Genomic DNA, 15307 nt, shown 5'->3' with positions numbered 1-15307 from the left:
ACTAAGGTTTGCAGTTCTCCAGCTATGATCCTTGGAGATTCTTTGGCCATTCAAACCAATCCTGATCACTGCATGGGGTCAGTATAGACACGTCCTCTTCCAGACCGATTGTTAACATCTCCATTTGCTTTAAACATCTTTATTAATCGCCTGATAGTGGAAAGGGGCATTTTGAAATGTTAAGCTATTTTCTTATAGACATTTCCTGATTCATGCATCTCAACAACCTTGTGTTGCACATCATTATTGTATTCTCTGATTGCTTCTGTGGACAGGTGTGTTTTATACATGTAACAAGCAGAGATTAGGAGCACTCCCTTTAAGAGTGTGTCCATTGTTGTATTTTCTGTTTCATAATGCGCCAAATGTTTTCAGTGGGTGACAGGTTTGGACTGCAGGCAGGTCAGTTTAGCATCCAGACTCTTTTACTACGAGGCCATGCTGATGTAATACGTGTCGATTGTGGTTTGGCACTGCCTTTCTGAAATAAGAAAGGCCTTCCCCGAAAAAGACAATCTTGATGGCAGCATGTGTTGCTCTAAATCCTGTATATATTGTTCAACATTAATGATGTCTTCACAGATGTCACCCATGCCTTGTGCATTAACACATTGCCATACCTTCACAGATGCTGGCTTTTGAACTGTGTGCTAATATCAAGCCGGATAGTCCCTCTCCTCTTCAGCCTGAAGGACACAACATCCGTGATTCCCAAAAATAATTTCAAATTTTGATTTGTCAGACCACAGGACAGTTTTCCACTTTGCCTCAGTCCATCTTAAATCAGCTTGGGACCAGAGAAGGCGGGTGCCTTTCTGGATCTTGTATATGTATGGTTTCTTCTTGGCATGGTAGTTTTAAGTTGCATTTGTGGAATCAGCAATGTACTTAGTTCACAGACAGTGGTTTTCAGAAGTGTTCCTGAACCCATACAGAGATGTCCACTACAGAACCAGGTCTGTTTAAATGCAGTGCCACATGAGGGCCCGAAGATCACGGCCATCCAATATCGGTTTTTGGCCTTGTCTCTTGTGTACAGAGTTCTTTGGATAAGAATATTATGTACTGTAGATGATGAGATCCCCAAAGTCTTTGCAATTCTACATTAAGAAACATTGTTCTTAAGTTGTAGCACAATTTGTCTGCGTCTTTCACATAGTGGTGAACCCCTCCCCATCCTCACTTCTGACAGACCCATCCTCTAGAATGATCTTTTAATACCCAGTCATGTTACTGACCTGTTGCCAACTGACCTAATTAGTTATGAGTTGTTCCACCAGGTATTTTTATTTTTTTGCATTACACAACTTTTTCAGTCTTTTCTTGCCCGTCCCAGCTTTTTTAAAATGTGTTGCTGGCATCAAATTCAAAGTGGGCAATTATTATTTTTTCTCGGTTTCAACATTTGATATGTTGTCTTTGTACTATTTTCTATTGAATATAGGGTTTAAATGATTTGCGCATCATTGCATTCTGTTGTTCTTTACATTTTACACAGCGTCGCAACGTTTTTGGAAATGGGGTTGTACTTTCGGGATTTAAAATAAATATAATGAAAATAAACCAATAAATAAAGTATTGAACAAAAAGGTGTTTCTCTGGAGCATCTTTAAAGAAACGTCTACTATGGACAAACCTGTTCAATCAGTGTGAGCCCTGTCACCGTAACATAGCTGTCTCTATCCTGTACCAGTATTAACAGGTATCCACAACAATATTATTGTTATGGCTCTTAAAATATTAATGATTTCAAAACAACTGTTGGGATGTATTGTCCGTAGTAATCTGATGCCTTTAATTTATAGGCACTGACACCACTTAATGAGTAATTTTGAGGGATTTATTTTCAAAGTCGGTTTTTGAGTCTGTTGCCAATTGGATGGAAAAATAGCATATGACTGAGCTATATAGTTGTCTCACCCAGATTCTTTCCCCTAGCTCCTGCAGCTGAGCCTGTAAAGGGGGAACAAGCCAAGCCTCTGGCCTGTGCCCAGAAGACAGTGGAGAATGGTAACCAGGGCTTGACCCAGGAGGAGATCATTCAGAAGAAGAGAGAGGAGTTCATTCGCAAGCGCATGGGGGTGCCTGTGGAGAAACCCAGGTGAGTGGGTGAGGAATGGAATAAAATGTGGTTTTTGATTTTTACTGAAAATGGTTTCAGTACACTCAGTCTTGTCTGTTGCCATCTAGTAAATCCCCTAAGCCACCAAAGGAGAAGCAAAAGGGGAAGGAGAAGCGAGTGTGGACCTTGGGCGGCAGTAGCACCAAAGAGCTGGATTACAGTGAGAGCAATGGCAATGGAGCTCATGCTGCTGGGGACCAAGGACTGGACACTCAAGTTAACCTGGTATATACCTGTTAGCGTTGTGAGCAGCAGAGCAAATATAGCCTGCATGGTTGCACAAGACTGAATGCTGCTCTCACTTAGGGATGTCACGATTCCAGAAATTTTGTAGTACCAATACCATTGAAATTCCACAATTCTCGCTACCCAATTCAATACCACGGTAAAAAACTAAAACAAAACAATAAATCCCATGTACTTCAACATAAATTCCTTTAATATAAACATTTTAACATTACAAAAAATTAGTGTTATGTAGCGTGTTATGTAGCCTCTAGTTGATACTGTGAAAGGAACATTTTGATTTATCAGCTGAATAACTGTAAGAAAACAACACACACCTCAGAGTGCAAACAGTAGTTATAATTTACTGACATGGTGACAGATCATTACTCCGGAAATATTTATTTAAAACGCAAACGTTATATTTTGATGACACAGTCTGATCCGTTAGCCTTAACATGGTAGCCTTTATTGTTTAGCCATTGCAAACGTCGTATGGAACATAGTTGGATAGGCAACACAGCAATGCCAACTGTCTCAAACAAACGTGTATTTCAGGATAAGTATATAACAAGGATAACACTTTGGATACGTTGTTAATGAAACATGAATTGAAACTCACGCACCTTGAATTAGTTAAATAAATCGGGATGTTTTGTCTTTAAGGTGCTTTGCAAGTTGGACGTGTTTAATTTAGTCTCGAATGTTCGAAAGAACCGTTTGCATAATGTTTTTTGCGAATTTATTACTCACTGACCATCCGCCTCAAACGCAAATTTACTTCCATACACGACTGGTGTCGGAAAGTTTTTCCTTTCGACAAGTCGAGGGGAAGAAGCTGCACTTGCCGCCATCTTTCACGTGTTGGATCCCCGGTACCTACGTTACTGTACAAAAATGAGTACCGTCATGTTTTCAGAATTGTGAGTATCAGTTCTCGTGACATCCCTGCTCTCACTATAATTTGGCTATTGAAACTATTGTGTGTGCAGCATTTATTCTGGTTTAAATTGTATATAATATGGCCTTCAGGGATGCTCTGTTGGTACCTCTGATTATAAGCCCCAGATGGTGTAGAAGTGCTTAATTTTAGGTACCACAAACATAATAAACCCTAGTGTTGTTACCAGGGGATGCAGCTGAGTTCGATGAAGGGTGATTTGCTTGCCGTGGATTACGAGTCAAGCGAGGATGATGAAGTGGAGGAAGAAGAGGAGAGGGTGGTCATTGCTGACACTAGCAGGAAAAGGTAATACCTATTGATTATTTTACATTTCAGATAGGCAGGGAATAGCCAAGGACCTCACAGTACCAATTCTTACCATATTTAATTAGGTGTCATATGATATATGTTGCAATTCTATTAAGGCTGTCAACGTACTGTGTATATTTATGTATATTTTTGCCGGACCACGTAAAAGGAGCCGGCCAAGAAGAGAGAGTCTCTTACTGAGTAAATGAGTGAGTCATCGACCAACCGAGCCACCCTTTTTACATAGCGTAGTGGTGAGAGACGTGGATTTCCAAGCAAGAGGACTCCAAATTATGCATAAGGATTAGTTCAGGATAGAAGAAAACGTCGCTGGCTACAACCATAGCTACGTCATAGTAAACCTGATATAAAACTGTTTACGGTTATGTTGCGATTATTTCTGCTGGATTTTCGACATTTCTGGTTGTATATGTATGCACCAAATCGATATTAGGCTAATAGAAAATACATCGCTTTTCACTATTGGTTTTATAATCTCAATCTATTCGGATTAATTGATAAATAGCTAGTCTATCTGTACTTTAATGTTTTGTACAGCTTTTCCATTTAGCTAGATAGGCTATTCCCCAAAGAGCCTACCATTTTTCTAGTGCCACTTTCTTCAACAAGCTTAGCTTGTCAATTCGCATGAAATTTTATGATTTTAATCAAATACCAATATGAAAATGCTTGTATAAATTGTCAGTTTGGTACATGCCTTTTTCACTGCAGTAACTTATTTGTCCAATAAATATTCACTTTTCCATTCTGCATTGCTGCAGAATTTCCCCAAATGCCGAGTGTTTTAAAAATATTTGAATAAGATTTGATGTTTAAATGATTAAGTTCCGTTATCTTAAATATTGAGAAAGTTGTTAATGAAAAGTTGTATGACATACAATTCAGTAAATTAAAATAATTATGGCAATCATAGCATGTCAACAAAATAAAAATGGCAGTATCAGTACTTATATGGTATCGGCAGATAAAGTTCAGTACTCATTGAAAATGGTGCATCCTCAGTATTCATTATTAGAATTATTATAATGTTGTTGTTTATACAAACATGTTATAAACTTGGCAACCTTACTTGTGATACTTCCATTCTATAGATTGGTTTCTCAGCGTCTCAAGTTTTAAGATAAGTAGCATGGCAGAGATATGAAAGACTTTATGTAACATTATGCCTTTTCCCAAATTTTTCTCAGCCCCAGAAAGGGTGGTTTTGGGGGGATGTTTGGTATGCTCAAGGGCCTGGTTGGCTCCAAGAGTCTGAGCCAGGAGGACATGGAGCCAGTGCTGGACAAGATGAGGGACCACCTCATTGGTATGCTGTTTCCTCTTTGCCCTGAATAAAGTGTCTCATTCTTAAAGAGGAACAACAGTCACACAACCATCCATCTGAAATCTTCCATTTGAGAAGTCTCATCTTTAAAACAAATAGTTGGTTTAGAAGAAAGGAAAGGCAACTGATTCTAGCCCATTGAAACAGACCAAACAGTGCCAACCCATCTCCAAACAACACTTAAACCAATTTTTTTATTATTGTGATTGATCTTGACATGTCAAAAGACCATTGGGTGATGTGACTCTTGTTCTTTGATTAACTATAAGAAATCTATATTTTTACATGGGGACAATGTGAAAGTCTATGATTTGGAGGATTTATGTTGAAGACCTTGATTGTGTAAACAATGTACGAATGAAGGACTGTTTATTTCAATTTTTTTTAAACAGTCAATGATCTAAAAGTTCTGAAAAATTAGGAAAATGTAAGGGGTAACACTTGTAATCGAAAAAAGTTATATTGCAAGGATACTGTACATACGTTTAAAATGTACTTAATGACAATATTACAATATGTACATAGCTGAGCACAGTTAATCAAAAGGTTAATCTGTTAACCAAGAAGTTAACTTTGATAACTGTTAATCAGTTACATTTTTAAAAATTTACCGGAAGTTAGCAATAAACATTAATGTTCATTTTTATTATAGAATCGTACTAAATGCACATGTTTTTTTTCTTTCCTCCCCCATTGGATTCCTGACTAAGTCAAATTACATTACATTCGTCCTTTTCCGTCAAGGCGAAGTTATTCCATTTTTGTTACATCCAAGTTACTCCCAGCATAAAAATTATTGACCAATCCATTTCACAGATACTAGAGACATTCTTTGTTGGCCAATCACAGATGATGTTTACAACACATGAATAGCTGCTCGCAAGTAATATGAGGGTTCCTAAGTGGGTTTTTTTCACCCTCGACCTTCATACAAAAGCCTTGAGGCTAATGCAGAATTGTACTGCAGAGAAATACATTTCTGAAGTAAATTGTAATAGAAGTTAATTGATTTTCAAAGTTAACTTAAATGTTAAATTGTCAACAAAAATATTCACTTAGTTAATTAACAATTAGCGGTTTGTTGCCCTGCTCTGAATATGTAACTATCAATATTTTTCCCCATCACTGTTGTGTATGTGGTCCCCACTTCAGTTCTTATGTAGGTATTGAAAAGCTTGGATATGGTGACTTTTATATGCAAAACCAACTAACATGTTGCTACCTCCAGAAATTGGCCCAGAGTAAGCAGTTTCAGCTCGAACTCCACGGGCTTGGGCCGGACTCTGCCTGTGTTCTAAAGAATGTAATCAGACCAGGCTAGGTTCGAGCTTAGGGAATTGTAAAAACATAAAAGGGAACTGTGTACTCGCTGTCCTCCATTTCAGCTTTTCATGACGGGCAGGTGTGGTTCTGAAGTTTGTTATTAACAGTTAACTAGTTCCTTACTTGGTTCTGACATGAATGTATATTACTGAAATTGCATATTTTTAAATTACCAAAGCAAAAACATTGTTTTGCAAAATGTGCCTTTTCTGCACTTTTCATTAGGCCTGTTTGTTTGACTGGCGCACTTTCTCGTTCTCCTCCCCATGTAAATACGTTATATCCAGCATGTTTTTAATTTGAAACATCTACTACCCTCTCTATAAAAGCAAATTTCAGGTTTTTGTTTCTGCACTCATTAATGGTTTTAGTGTAATCATTAATTACCAGTTTTTAGAATTAAATTATTATGGTTGTCACTAAATTAGAAAATGTAACATTATGATGGGAAGCTGTTTAATGTATCATTTGTCATGGTTAACCCTGACAAGACTGAGCTGCACTTCGCGGGAAGGCCTATCCGCTCCAGAACGGTTGACCACTGTACACTGTCCTCCCAGAGTGCAAAGAACCTTGGCATGACCCTCGACGACACATTGTTTTTCTATGCTATCATCAAGGCAGTGACTCTCTCCTGCAGGTTCATGCTCTACAACATTCCTAGAGTACAATTTTACTTCACTCAGGAAGCAGCACAGGTACTTGTACAACCACTTGTCATCACACATTGGAGTTACTGCAACTCACTTTTGGTGGGGCTCCCGGCATGTGCAACCAAACCCCTGCACCTCATTCAGAATGCAGCAGCCTGCCTGTTGTTCAATCTTCTTATACCCTACTTCTTTGCACTCTACACTTCCAGTTGAAGCTGAAATCCGATTGAAGGCTATGGTTCTTGCCTATGGAGCAACAAGAGCTTCTCCTCCATTTCTTCTGTCAATGCACAAAACCCTACATTCCTATCTGGGCTCTTCGTTCAGCCACATCTGGGTTCTTGGCTGTCTCACCCCTTCCGGGAAGTCCCCAATCCATGCTGTAAAAACTCTTCTCTGTCCAGGCGCCTCAGTGATTGGAACCAGCTTCACTTGGAGACTATGATAGCAAATATGTACCTATGTTTAAAAACATCTGAAAACTCACCTTTTCATAGAGTAGTTCAAATAGTTGCCACCACCTCTGTCTGTTGTCTTTTTGTTAACTTTTAATGTTTTATGTCTATTATTTGTAATATTTTTTTCCATCACTGACCTTTGCTGATGTATTAATTACAATAATAAATTAGACTAATTTATTGATTAGAATGAACTTCTAAACTGGGTAGTTGTTTCACTTATTTCTTAGAGCATCTGCTAAATTACTAAAATGCAAATATGGTATTTGTTCTGCAGTCTTAAATATTGAGAAAGTTGTCAATAATATGTTGCGTGACATACAATTCAGCCATGTAAAATAATTATGGCAATTATCACCTGTAATCCAGCTATTGCAATATACTGTCTATAAATATAAATTGGTTGAATAAAGGGGTTGCATTTCTGCATTTACCCTATTGGATTAATCGTGATTATGAAATTGGATAATTTAACTAGAAAATATAATATAGACCTTCCTGTTAGGGTAATTTGGGGAACAGGATTAAGCCTCAGCAGCAATAATACTGTTTTGGGTGTGGCAAAAAATAACTAGAAGTATTCCAGTATTAAACTTATGTATTCCCAAAATGTGTGTGTCCCCTGCTACTTTAAGAGTGTGATTTATGTTTTAATGTGTATGATATGTCAATTTGATTAATTAGTTGTCTTAAAATAGGGCCTCTTCCAAGGAATATTCTTTAGATTCACTTTAATAAAAATAAAAAAAGTTTTTTTGTCTTGATTTTGTTTGAAATTAATAATTCATGGAATGTACTCATGCATTTCTAACATTTTGACAGCTAAGAATGTAGCAGCTGAAATTGCTTCCCAGCTCTGTGACTCTGTAGCCAAGAAACTGGAAGGAAAAGTTATGGGCACCTTCACCAGTGAGTACAATGTCTACACAGCTAGTTTGATCAGAAAAGAAATGTCAACATTAGAATGTGCTTACCTGTGGAGAGATTCAAGTAAACTACATGTTTTCCAACCATGAGAACAAACGTGCTGCACAGCATTTCAGGTTAATGGATCTTTCTCTTTTCCCCACTTTCTAGCTGTGGCCTCAACTGTGAAGGGTGCATTGCAGGACTCCCTGGTCCAGATCCTGCAGCCCAAGCGGCGTGTGGACATCCTGAGAGATGTTCTGGAAGCTCGTAGCCAGCGCAGGCCCTTTGTAATAACCTTTTGTGGAGTCAATGGGGTTGGCAAGTCAACTAACCTGGCCAAGGTGAGATCTGCCACCAGTGTTACTGTTCTGTTTCTTATCTGAAAACCTTTTTTTGGCTGTGATTTTAATACTGGGTTTTATGCATTAAACCAAATGAGACCATAGTTGGAACTTTCCAGGTTATACCTGTACCTAGATTATAACCTACTCTGTTGTTAATGGACTAGAACTGGAATGGTATCCATTTTTGCACGATTCTCAAATCAAGATCTAAATCTTATGGGGCAGATGCGATTAAGATTTACCTCTGCCCAAATTATAGAAGTCCAGAAAGAAAAAATAACAGCCCATTATTTCAGCAAATGGCAAGTCGTCTACATGTTAAATCTTTTTATTTGTAATTTATATTTTGGCATGTATAACATTAAAATTACAGATTCCTAATAAAATTTAATGACTTACAATATATTCCTTCCTAAATGTTTTTCTTGGTTGGAATGGTGTGGGCATACCCCAACAAGAGAACAGTGTGTATATACATATCAACAAAAGTATGAACATGAGTAACCTGCTAATTGGCCAGCTCATACAGGACCGGTAATGCGTCTTCTAGAGTAGGCTCTCATCTCCATGCCCAGTTGAGGGGGAAAACAAACCAGCTATTTTCAGAGTGCCAGAAAGCGAGAAAAGTTTAGTGCCAACAACTACAAAGAATACGAAACTCAGCAAGAAATCCAATAAGGATGGAGAAACCTCAATTTGTCAGTCAAGAACCACGTTTCCACTTCCTGTTTTGTCAGAAGATCCCGTTTGTGAGCCAAGAGCTTCTGCTTTGAAATACCTATATGATTGTAATTAAAATGACTAACACTTATCAAATCACAAGTAATTTCACATAGGTATATGTTACAGCGTCGTTGTTGGTAATTCCCTCTTGCCATTCCGTTTTGCACCTATTACCTTTTTTTTGTAATGCTGTACTGCTGTCAGTGTCACCTACTCCTACGTATTAGCTGCAGAGTGACTGGTGTTAAACAGCAGCCGGGCAAACTTAGCTTGCTAGGTCAGTTGTCAGAGCACGACCTAAATAACGTAGCTTGCTAGGTCAGTTGTCAGAGCACAATTCAGGAATGAAAAGTAAACTATTTCACTGGTAATTTGCTTACCTGGAGACTCACCAAGGTAGAAATAGATGTCCGGGTAGGATACCTCTGGCCAGAGTGGGGTTATTGCACCAGTTTGGTGCTGGGAGACTGAATGGACATTATTTAATGGACCAAACTAATATTTTCTATGTATCTTGCACATTCTATGGTAGGCATTGTGGACATATATTGACTTGAAATAATATATTTTGGGTTATTTATGAACCAATGTAATTCCGGTGGTTTTCTATTAGTGTGGTTTAGTACTGCTATTTTACATGAATGTCAATGGCAGGTGTCATTTGTTGTCCCCCAAAAAGGGGCGGGAACATGTTGCGAGCCAAAGTTCCCAGATGTGCCAGTCTGATGTATCCTTCTCTTAACCACCATTGGTCCAGCTTAATTATAGATAATAGAACACTAGATAGGCTGTTGGGGCTGGGGTATCTAACGTATGAAGATCCCGAATAGTACTTTAAATATTTTGCAAATGTATATTTATTTCCTATGATAAGTTAACTCTGGTTTTACATTATATGTACAGTTGTGCTCAAAAGTTAGCATACCCTTGGAGAATTGGTAATATATGTACCATTTGTAAAGAAAACATGAGTGAGCAGGCAAAACATCTTATTTCTTATGGGATTCACATATAACTGTAGGTCAGAACAGAATGGCACAAACATAAAACAAAACATGGAAACAAAAAGAAATTAACTGACCCCTGTCAAAGTTTGCATACCCTTAGTTCTTAAAACGGTGTATTGTCCCCTTTAGCATCAAGGACAGCGTGAACTATTTTGTAGTAGATGTCTATGAGGCCTTGATGATATTAAGGTCAGGAGACTGTGATTCACCTTTAATTGCCATTTTCACCTGTGTGTCACCTTGTGTGTCTGTAACAAGGCCAAACATTCAAGGGTATGTAAACTTTTGATCAGGGACATTTGGGTGATTTCTGCTCTCATTATAATTTCAAAAGGAGCCAAATAACTATGATAATAAATGGCTTCATATGATCACTACCCTTAAATAAAAGAGATTTTTTGCATGATCTGTCATTTTCAAAAGCAATGCCAAAATGTCACAATTTCTGCCAGGATACGCAAACGTATGAGCACAACTGTATGTATGTATGTATTGTATATACATTATTATTTCATTTAATTGTAGAAAGTATTATTTTAGTAACGGTACACTACACATCTAGCTAACTGAATTTGGTACACTAATGGTAGCTTACTAATTGAGGGCAGAAATAGGAGTAGCCAGGCTACTGTGTATGTCTGTTTGGCATACCTTAACAGTGATCAATCATTGTCAATATGTTTTTCTGTGTAACGGCTCTTACTTCATTCTCATCTTGAACAAGAGTTCACTAAGTGTAAACTTGCCTGATTTAAAAACTTCTGCAGGAACCTAAATGATATCTGCACACATTCAGCTTGAGACTGGGTTTCACTGATACCAGCTAAAAGATAAAGACATTCAGTGTCAATTATGAAAAGGAACAGTATTTCAAGGTTGGATACTTTTTCAAAGAATAAACTGAACACACTATATAAATCCAACATGCAAAAATGATTGTGTTTTTTTTTTAAGTTACAGGTCAAATATCAGGAATTCAGTCAATTAAAATGGTTATGATTGAGAATATTCAGGATTTTTTTTATATCCATCTTTTGTCTTTGTGCAGATCTCCTTCTGGCTGATTGAGAACGGTTTCACCGTACTGATAGCGGCCTGTGACACGTTCCGTGCAGGGGCAGTGGAACAGCTGCGTACCCACCAGCGCCGCCTTAACTCCCTGCATCCCCCACAGGACCATGGGGGGCGACCCGTGGTGCAGCTCTATGAGAAGGGCTACGGGAAGGACGCAGCCGGCATTGCCATGGAAGCCATTGCCTATGGTACGGGTGGGAATAGGTGTGGGAATGGCCTGGTACCTCACAATAAAATATAATAGCGATACTTGGGTCGCTATTTCTCTTCTGTAATAAATGTTCCCCCACTAAACCTCTCAATGATAAAAACATGCCAAAACATATTTGTGCAGATGAAAACATCTGAGGGGAACTCTTGGGCAAGAAACCTTTGAAACCTTACTTGGTTGCAGTGTTTATGCAGTTATTGACAAAATGTTAGCCTAAAATAAAATATTCATTAAAAGTCATTTTAATTCAAACGAGAGAAAAACTAGGCAAGCCTATTATTTGCTTAAATTGTATTTGCAAGCTATATTAGTTCTGCCTTGGTTTACGGCTATAGGTGGTTTCAGATAGCTCGCGGTGGACAGGGTGGCTAAATCATTTTCAGTGGAGCCTCGGTGGTGATGGATGTCCACTGTTCCTGCGCGAATTCGCCTGCAAATAACTAACTTATAAAACTGACCCGAGTCACCAACAATCTCCACCATTCTCCAATCCCTATTGCGCTTACCCCCCGATACCATTTCCTTTTCCTCCAGTTTGTAGCAGAAAGTTTCACATGGTGCAAAAATATATTTCACAGGTGCAGTTGCAATACAACGACGGACCAACAAGGAAGACCGTCTCTTGTTTATGAAAGACTTATGAAAGCCTCTTTCCATTAGATAAACGCCGGATTCATTTGCATAATATTGAACTTGGCCCAACAGCTTGATGAGCCGGAACAGTGCAAACGGTCGCGTTGCCTTCCCAAGCTGCTTTGCGCAACCGTCAAATGAATTGTATCCGTCTGACCCGGACCAGTGGACATCCACCGATAGAGACATACACGCTTACGCGGTGCGGGAGAAACGTATTGCCACAAAAAAAAAAAGGATACAAGTATTTCTAGAAACACTAGCATGATATATTGCTACTCAATTTCGAGTTAAACCTTGTGACCCTAAATACATTTCACACATTTTCAACTGTTCCTGAAACAAAGTTACCATGGTAACGGAGAGCACAGACTGTAAGTCTGCTGCCACTAGTGATGTGCAGTGCACGAATGATTCGTTCGTTTTGAACTCATCTTTGTAGTGACTCTGTACTCGCGAGTCTTTTTTCTAGTGACTCGTTCAATTTGATCGTTCATTTGAACGTTAGATGGTGGATTTCTACAACATGATCACTTGCTTCATACCCTGTCCTCCAGCTCAGTTCCCCATCAACGTCTGTGTACATTCGCAGAGAAAAATAGATCAAGGCAGGAACATTATAAAAACATGTTTATAATTGATAATTGAATGTAGACAATAATTAATATAGTTAGTTGATAACTGAAATTTAAAAAAATATTAAAAGAAGCACGGAGCTGTCGCCTAAGTAAAAAAAGACTTAACGATTGTTTTGTTCAAACACTTGCGCTGTGGGCCCTTTGTGAACTCCTACCAGCATTGCTGGTGAAATAAACCCAGAACCGTGGCTTTATATGCCCTATGTTCTACCAACTGAGCCACACAGGCCCAAGTATACATAAGCTTGGTGTCAAAGCAGCCTCAGCATTTAAGGTCATACATATACAAGTTCACTGTAATCCAGAGTGAAACCCAGCATATTATTTCAGCCTCATGTCCAGAGCTGTCTGGTTGTGTTTTATGTACATAATCTCCAGAATCACTCAGTCCTTAATTTGAAAAATGACAAAAACGCAATGGTATTGGATAAGGGAACTACAATTTCCTAGCCCTATAGTATGCCATATCTCTCTCTGTCCTCATACAGTTTGTAGGAGGTGTTAACAAATGCTTTTTAATGGCTAATATAGTCTATAAGCTCAGTATAAACCCAAGTTAGATGTCCATTCAATCAACTAAAGACATCCTCCCTGGTTTCCCCCTTCTCGCTGTCCAGCCCGTAACCAGGCCTTTGATGTGGTGCTGGTGGACACTGCTGGACGGATGCAAGACAACGCCCCCCTGATGACGGCTCTGGCGAAGCTGATAGCTGTCAACATGCCTGATCTGGTGCTGTTTGTGGGGGAGGCTCTTGTGGGCAATGAAGCTGTGGACCAGTTGGTGAGAGCCCTTATACAACAACACAATACTGTTTAATCTGCATCAAAAACCCTAGGTCACAAACTGACCGATAGTTCTCATCTGTTTCAGATTTGAGCTTATTTTGGATTAGGCTATAGCTTTAGCTGTACTTGGTCTATGCAATCTTGATATTCTGTAACCGGTGTATTGTCAAGATTGGCCTACAAAAGGGCACCACCTTTTATACTTTTTGTTTTTTCTGGCAATTGTGAATTTATGAACACAAAAACCTATTTGCACCAATGTCTTATGTTGCACTTGCATGTCAAACAAGTATGATACTGTATTTTCAGGTGAAATTTAACCAGGCGTTGGCAGATCACTCAATGTCAGATAAACCTCGTCTCATTGATGGGATTGTTCTCACCAAGTTTGACACCATTGATGACAAGGTTTGTATGTCACTTACAGAAGCCTGTGAAAGTTATGACAAGGGTTACATTAATAGAAAGTGAAACATATTTTTTTATAGTACTTCCCCATCTAATTGTGTTAGTCCAGAAACCCTCATGATTTGTGGTTTGTGGCTGTAAACCTGACAAAACTCCCACCCCTTTCAGGTTGGCGCTGCCATCTCAATGACCTACATCACAGGCCAGCCTATTGTGTTTGTGGGAACGGGACAGACCTACAATGACCTGCGGAGCCTCAATGCCCGCGCTGTAGTGGGTGCTCTTATGAAAGCCTGAAGAGATGTGGCCTGAATCTTGATGTTCACCAATGTTGTGAAAAATCCAACCAAATGTCTGGTCTTGCTAACCTTATCAGGTCTCTGCTGTTCTAACCATGATCATCTGACTGACACACACACACACACACTTCCTCCCTGCTCCATCCCAGAAACTAAATAGCGCTAAGAAAGCATCATCTGTAAACGGTCGGGCCTGATTTCAAAAGTAATTGTTTGAAACGACTGAAAAACACAGACGCTTTCATCCAATCAAATAGAAAATAACTATTGGTCATTCACTTGACTTCCTGTATACAGTTTAAATTAACCCCCTTCATTTCAAGGCCTAAAGGGCTGCTGGATCGGACACTTTTCAGCCACCACCCCATTCCTGAGGAAAGCTTAGTGACCATAGTGCCTATCCCATCCCTCCAATCTCCCTGATGCATTGCCACTACACAGGTGGCCATCTGTTTGCTGAAATATCTAAAAGCAGCAGTACACCCAGTAATTATCCTCTACTGTGTATTTCACAAGCTTTCTGGATGGACACCCCCATACACGTTTGTGGTCAAAAGGTGAATATAGACTTTGGTACAAAAGATGATTTATTCTAAAAAGTTCAATGATCTCCTCCGGTTACAGTCAGTGTGGACAACTGGAGCACTAGGAGGCCTCTAATTTATTTTGATTTCTTCCCCTTTGTTATTCTGAAAACAAAAATACAAATCTTACATTTCTCCAGTCTTTAATTTGCGGTAGTGCAATAACAGAATCTAGTTATCGGGAATTGTCATTTATGAGAATGTAAACATTTATAAATAAAGCTGCTATGATAGCCTGAAACAACTTTGTCTCATGTAACCCTTACCCTATTATGTACTTGCACATAAATGCTAACAGTGTAGTCTGGATTAC

The 15307-nt window shown here is 38.9% G+C and overlaps 1 protein-coding gene across 1 annotated transcript in view; it reads left to right on the top strand.

Annotated features, from left to right (window-relative positions):
* srpra (SRP receptor subunit alpha) overlaps nucleotides 1–15238 on the top strand; it is a 34838-nt gene extending 19600 nt beyond the window's left edge. Inside the window, exons 5-14 of the mRNA XM_010893296.3 lie at nucleotides 1939–2101; nucleotides 2191–2347; nucleotides 3478–3596; nucleotides 4808–4926; nucleotides 8201–8287; nucleotides 8456–8628; nucleotides 11410–11623; nucleotides 13535–13698; nucleotides 14013–14111; nucleotides 14280–15238. Of these exons, the coding sequence (XP_010891598.1) occupies nucleotides 1939–2101; nucleotides 2191–2347; nucleotides 3478–3596; nucleotides 4808–4926; nucleotides 8201–8287; nucleotides 8456–8628; nucleotides 11410–11623; nucleotides 13535–13698; nucleotides 14013–14111; nucleotides 14280–14408 (1424 nt within the window). The 3' untranslated portion in view covers nucleotides 14409–15238. The remainder of the gene's footprint in view (nucleotides 1–1938; nucleotides 2102–2190; nucleotides 2348–3477; nucleotides 3597–4807; nucleotides 4927–8200; nucleotides 8288–8455; nucleotides 8629–11409; nucleotides 11624–13534; nucleotides 13699–14012; nucleotides 14112–14279) is intronic.
* The last annotated feature ends 69 nt before the right edge of the window (nucleotides 15239–15307 follow it).

Source organism: Esox lucius, chromosome 1 (genome assembly GCF_011004845.1).
Source record: "Esox lucius isolate fEsoLuc1 chromosome 1, fEsoLuc1.pri, whole genome shotgun sequence".
In the NCBI taxonomy this organism is placed as follows: domain Eukaryota; kingdom Metazoa; phylum Chordata; class Actinopteri; order Esociformes; family Esocidae; genus Esox; species Esox lucius.
Note: the sequence above shows the minus strand (reverse complement) of the source record. Positions and strands in the feature narration are given on the sequence as shown.